The sequence below is a fragment of the Petromyzon marinus genome, chromosome 40 (genome assembly GCF_048934315.1).
Source record: "Petromyzon marinus isolate PM22_M1 ecotype Great Lakes invasive population chromosome 40, UKy_Petmar_22M1.pri1.0, whole genome shotgun sequence".
Classification (NCBI taxonomy): domain Eukaryota; kingdom Metazoa; phylum Chordata; class Hyperoartia; order Petromyzontiformes; family Petromyzontidae; genus Petromyzon; species Petromyzon marinus.
This window is the reverse complement of record NC_133706.1, coordinates 5009245-5015839: the sequence shown is the minus strand read 5'-3', so window position 1 is coordinate 5015839 and position 6595 is coordinate 5009245. Positions and strand designations below refer to the sequence as shown.

General features: G+C 52.3%; 1 protein-coding gene across 2 annotated transcripts in view; it reads right to left on the bottom strand.

The window, feature by feature from the left end:
* Window positions 1-1804: 1804 nt before the first annotated feature.
* SAMD8 (sterile alpha motif domain containing 8) overlaps window positions 1805-6595 on the bottom strand; it is a 31510-nt gene continuing 26719 nt past the window's right edge. For both annotated transcript variants that reach the window (XM_076073044.1, XM_076073045.1), the window contains exons 9-10: window positions 4925-5075; window positions 1805-4300 (exon numbers count right to left, since the gene is read on the bottom strand). In XM_076073044.1, the coding sequence (XP_075929159.1) occupies window positions 3996-4300; window positions 4925-5075 (456 nt within the window). In that variant the 3' untranslated portion in view covers window positions 1805-3995. The remainder of the gene's footprint in view (window positions 4301-4924; window positions 5076-6595) is intronic.

Below are 6595 nucleotides of genomic sequence, written 5' to 3'. Positions count from 1 at the left end.
AAGGGGCGCATTCCAAATCACCTGGAAGTTGGCTCTCCACAGGACCGTGATCTCCCGTTAATAAAATCCACTTTTTTTCCAAAATGACTCCAAAGTTTGGGTTGCGGCTTACCTTCCGGGATGTCTTATAATCCCGAGAACAGGGAATTATTTTTCTGGAATCCATGCCCATAAAAAATTGGAGCGTTTGTTCCTCAGGTGTCATTATTTTTCACCGATACAAAAACCTACTGAGCACCACATCTCCGCGCTACATTGTGTCACCATGCACTGCAGTAAACACCCATTGTACACCGATTGCATAGTTTCACACGCGACCTATTTCACATTGCACTCCAGGGCGACCTGCGGTGGTTCACCACTGCACGCCGCATCGAACCACACTGCTCTGCGCGATCCACGGGTCCGAGGAATTCGGAGAGGATCGGGGACGGCTTGTGAGTCCAGTTTGGGTCGAGCCACAGACTCTCCTGCGGGTTTCCCAGATTCTGGAAACGTGTGGATGGACAAAGCCACTACTCCAATGGGGTGTTTAATTCTGGACGTCGATGTTGTTCCGCTCAAGACCCAAACATCGCATACCTCCAGGCTCTTGACATTCCACCTCGAAGACACCGAAGCAGAACACCACCGGCAGGCCGATGCGTACATCTCCTTCATGAACGGAGAATTAAAGACGAGCCACAGCGGTGCGATTGAGGCCATGCAGCCCACTACTGGTGGAAGGGCCTGCCAGAGAAAGCTCTCGGGAGACCCTCGAAGACAGCGGTCCCCAAATTTTTTTGGCACCAGGGACCGGTTTCGTGGAAGACAATTTTTTCATGGACCGGGGGGGGTGGGTTTCACCATTGGGTCTTTCCCCCTTTTCAAAGAAGCTCTCCAGCGACGTTTGTTTTTTTACTCATTGTGGCTATTAGGGGTTAGCTTGTGGGCTTACCAACACTGTGACTGAGACAAGTGCGCAGTGCGGGAAAGAGGCGCGGACGGAAGTGGTAAATAATAAAATAATGGGCGGGCCACGTGCGGACTCACCGCTCTCACCTCCTGCTGCTGTGCGGCCCGGTTCCTAACAGGCCACGGACCGGTACCGGTCCGCGGCCCGGGGGATGGGGACCCCTGCTCTAATAGACCGACCCTTGCACAACTGACCAGACGTCTTGGAAGAGGTGGGGCGACCCACAATTTACCACACCACACACGAGCCGCCGATCGATTCACTGTGGTGTCACTCATTTATATGCTACTGGGTGGACAGGGGCGTGGTGGATTTAAAAAAAAAACTTTGCACCGTTGTTTCAACTTCCGCGCCGGGAGATCGAATTCAACCGGTGACCTCCGGATTGCAAGTCCGGTGTGCTGACCGTTACACCGTTACACTGCGGCCGCATCCCCGGCCCCCTCATATCGATTGTGCGAATTCACACAACTCAAATATTTTCAGATTCTCTTTAGGTCACCAAATGTAAGTTTGTATGATTCGGTATCAAATATTTAACCACCACACAGCATTATCACAACGGACTCTGCCCTCTTCCTTTTATCAAGTCTAAATCTCTCCGTTACTTACGGTTTTTTTGTTATCTGCCTCATATCCTTTTGCTAAGAGGGATGCTACAGAAAACACAGTCCCAATGGCCCATGGGGCTAATTGCCATGTAAATGTGGCAGAGGAGCAGCACTGACGAGATCCTGGCTTCACAAACTGGTCAGGGGCCTCCCTCCCCTCACAATTCCCCCCTCCCCCCCACCCACTCCCCCACCATCCCCCCCCACATCCCAAAATAAAACCAAGCTCTCAAGCGTAGAGAGTTGAAAGTCTCTACTCGGTCACCAACGAACGTACGACAAAAAAATATATACACATTTTTTTTGCCACTTAATTCAGTATGGCCTAGCACCGAGGCCTGAAGAAATGTTGAATACAAATGGCATCATCCCGCTAATGACACGGCATTACCGCACACCACACGACGCTGGAAATAGTTTCGCCACGGAATCGCCTTCCATCCACAGTCATCGCCGTGACGGCGCAGCGCTCGCTGCGAGACTCGTGCCGGGACGTTTGTTGGCCTCGTGCATCGGTGATGCCGGGGAGCACACTTGAAATGTGAATAAGAGATACAATCAAAGTACAACAATACATGTAAATAAGGTAAAGGTGTAGCCCTGCGATTTGCTTGCTCGCACCACTGCTAGGGGGGAGGGGGCCTCCACTGGAGGAAGCCCTGCAGAGGCTCTTCCACGCTGGCAAGCGGTCTTTGAAGCGGCCGTACCTCCCGCAGCGACCTGCCGATCGACTAACCGTGGCGTCCGCAATCATACTGCTGCGTGGACCAAAGTGCGGGGGGACATTTTTTTAAAATCTTGCTCCATCGTTTCAAATGCCAAGGGAATCCAACTGTGACGTCAGGGTTGCAAGGCCAGCATCCCGCAATATAACGAACAAGGTAAAACATCAGGTCAGCCACATAAGTAGAAGGGTGTGACAATAATGAGAGGTAATAGAGAACGTTGCAGAGTATAAGAGGTAGAAACTTAAGAATGTTCATAACTCAACGAGTGGAAAATGTAGCAAACTTAACGGGTATTGTTCATGCGGCTGCCCAGTTACGCACGGGTAAGATAAAAGTTAAGGATGTCGCTCTGCAATTCCTCGCTCACACCACTGCTGGCAGAAGGTTCACCATGAAGGGGAGGCTTCAGAGATCGTAGTTTTGGCCTACTTTTCCCCGCCGGTCACACGGATGTCTTGAAAGGGGTGGGTAGTACCCGCACATTGCTCCATTGCACGCGACCTACCGATCGACAAACTCTGGTGCACTCATTGGCACAAGGTAAAGAAATGTAATAACAATGAATTAAATGTGAACACATGCGATGAGAAATCACAACTGCGAGTGATTAAAAAGTCTCCGATAAAACAAACCATACCAATTTGCGGGAAAACTTAAATCTAAAAAAAGAGTCATCACTGTGAATGTAAAGTGTATTTTTTAACGCTTAAACATTCCGTTATTTGCTTATTGCTTTACCACAAAGAACTAAGCATCGTATACGTCACCTGGAAGGCAGGCTTCCCCAAAGCAACTTGTTATATTAAATCCTAGACTTTGAATCGCACACTGCCCACCTCAAACAAATCTGTCAAAGGGTCTTTTTGTAAACACAAAACTACGGAAAATAAAATTGCACGCCCACTTACGCACACGCACGTGTGTGTGTGCGCGTATATATTTCACCATCAGAACAGTGACGTACACACCACACGCGTCTCCGCTCTCATTCGCTACGTAGAGCAGTGGTGCGTCACGGTCCATGGCACCGTGGGTGCTGCTGCTGCTGCTGCTGCAGTGGTAGCCAGTGCCAGGCTTCACACGTCACCAAGGGGCCCTGGCGTGCAGTCTACGGGGCTCCCCTAGAGCGATATTGACCTCTCCGTGGGAAGGCAGTGGTAGCAATAGCCACTTTAAGGCCCACCAACCATAACCATAATGTTTGGGGGTCCCTGTACAGAATTGGTGCCCACCCATGAATTAATCGTGTTAGGCCCTCAAGTATAGTTGGCCCCATACGAAAGTCACAATGGCACCACAGTTAATCGGGCCCCGATGTATGTATGTTGACGCTGACTAGGTGCAGAGTATCTTCGTGAACTCGGGAGATATCCGTTCAGACGCCTGGTGTGTTTGAATGTCGTACCGCGCGAGAACACAGCGGAGAGAGAACTTCAAGTGCGCGGTGAGACACTGCAGTAGTGTGGCGGTCTCGCAAGTGCGGGGCACATGCGTGGCCCCAGCACGGGCCAAGCAAGCGGGTATCGCGTCGGCCTTCAGTCCCAACTTGGCTCACAGGACCGCCGCGAATGTACGTGTGTAAGTTGAACTTCTTTCGCACCGTACGTAGCCAACCGTGCCAATCGCAAGTGCGGGCCACCGGTGGCGGTTACGCGCAGGGTGGGTGAGGGGTGGGGGGAACGCGGGCCCGGGTGCCGCACCCTAGAGTCCCACCTTGGCTCGCACCGCAGACACGAACTGGGGGTAGTGGTACTGGTTGGGCACGGGCCCATCGACGCGGCACTCGCAGAAGTAGAACATGGGGAACCAGACGCGGGCGCGGCGCGAGTGGCGGGACGTGCCCGCGGCCGCCAGCGTGTGGTAGTAGAGGAAGAGGCGCGTCGTCAGGTAGAAGGCCACCACCACGTCGATCGTGTAGTGCTCGTGGGCCGCCAGGATGAAGAAGATGCCAAAGAGGTTGAGCACCCAGGAGAGAGTGTGCAGGTAGTGCCAGGTGATGGGCGTGTCTGCAGCACGCACGCAAAGGCAGAGACCACCCGGCTTCCTGACTGTGGTGGTGTCGTCATCGTCAATCAGAAATTATCAATGCCTGGGCGGTGGCGGTGATGGTGGCGGTGATGGTGGCGATGCACGTGGCCTGCAATCAAGCACTGTGGAGGTGAGAGTTGGTGGATCGCACGGGTGTTGGGGCTCGCCAAAATGCACTAGAGAAAAAACGTGGACTCCTCCTGCTCCATCTGTATGGGATAGAGTGTTTCCCCCTCGCACGCGTGGGTTTTATCTGAGCGCTCCGGTTTCCTCCCACATGTAAACACTAAATTTTTTTACGCGATCTGACCCAAAAAAACTTTAATCTATTTTGAATCCCTCATTAATTGGCCGATAACACCTTAATATGTAGAGGACTGCAGAGCTTGAGCATTTTTTGGTGCCAGCTCATTCGCCTGGCTGCCTTCCCGCTTGTCTACGGTTCCTCCTCACCACTCCGAATCGTTCTCTGTATTCGAGAGGGATCGAATACTCTGCCGGCCCCCAACACGTTGAAATTATTATTACCGTTCTAAATTAATGTGCGAAGAGTGCATTTCAAGGTTACGTCCGGTGCATTTGATAAGCAGAGCGCGGCTTACACTCGGTGACGAAGAAGTTGAGCATGGTGAGGATGACCGTGTGTCCGCTGAACATGTAGTCCCCGCACGTGTGCACGCCTGTCAGCGTCATCCCGAACCCCGACCAAATCTTCAACGCTCGCTCAAGCTTCGCCCCAAAATCACTGTACAACTGGGGCGCAACGCGAGACACAAACCCGTCGCAACGTCAACGACCACATTTCAAACCCGGCGGCGGAGCCATCGGGCGCGCTGGCGGTCGCAACTGTGCCAGGGTACCCGCAAGGCACAGGGGCTCGGACGCTGGCCTACGAGGAGTGGCGGGAAAAGGGACGGGGAGGGGGAGGGGGGGGCGGCGGGGACGCCCCATTTCACTAGCTGCGCCAAGACCAATACCCAGAATGCACCGCCACTCATGAGATGGCACCCTCAGGGTTCCCATGTTAAACACGCACGCACGCACGCCCGCCCGCAGGCACGACCACGCGCACAGCGTATGACCAGGTACGCGGATGAGAGTGTTCGCACAAACGCACGCACGCATGCGTGCGTGGGCACGTGACGCACCCGCTCGCCGACACCTGCACAAAGTATGGAAAGCGCCGCTTCCGCCAGAAGCCATGGGTTTTGCCAGGAGCTGCACTGAGCCATGCACAATGCAGACACCGAGACCACGGCCGGATGGGCAGCACACCGACAGCGCATAAGCATAGCCCCGTCCGAAAGCTATGGGTAGTTGCACAGAAATGTGTTTGGAGCTAGCGCGTAGCCACAGATGGCTGTGCTGCCACAATAATTCTTAACGGGCCGCGTGCGGTTTGCACAGGGAGACCTCGCGTGCCCGCGACCACGCCACCGCGTGCTGGGGCCAGGGGAGGCATGGAACAACTTAAGTGCAACATTGCTTTCACCCCACACATAACTCAGACAACACGTTACTTGGTGGCGATGCTGCTGCATTGGCAATGGTACACAGGCACGCATAACGGCAAAAAAAATCATGTTCATCAACAGCGCCGTGGCCTTTACACGATAAAGTATAAAAGAGGTGGACGTTTCGGGTAACGGTTCTTCTTCACAGGTGACGCTTTTTGGGCAACGGCCATCTGTCACAAGGGCCACTGCCAACAATTTCACCTGTTATATATTTTTATATTTAAGTCAGTGGCCAGTTAAGGGGCGATTTTCACTTAAGTTCTTTTATGCGTGTGGCCACTTGGTGCTTCCCGTGTGCCGACTTACAGAGCTGGTCAAGTGAAACGTTTAGCCGGTCTGCATCCACAGCGATCCAGTAAAACCCCCAAAGCCAGACTCATGTGGGACAGAGGCTTCCCTGCTATGGGGGATGTCTGCCAAATGTCAAATAAATAATAAATTATTACCATTAATTTACGCTGAACACCTAACATTAAATTAGCACGTAATAATTCACAACGTATCAGTAGGTATTTCTAATCTTCATATTTTAAGTTTAATAACATATTATTTTTAATCACTTGTGTTCTGCACTGTTTAATTTAAATCACGATCACCAAGAGGCAGAGTGGGGGGGGAAGGCTGATACTTACACCCAATAAACTGTACGGTAGAGTGTACGGTATTCTTATTTTTGTCAAATGATATCAAAGCGGAATGTAAGTGAGTACGTTCAACGGCACCAAACCTATAAAACAGAACGGCACAGGATGTGGT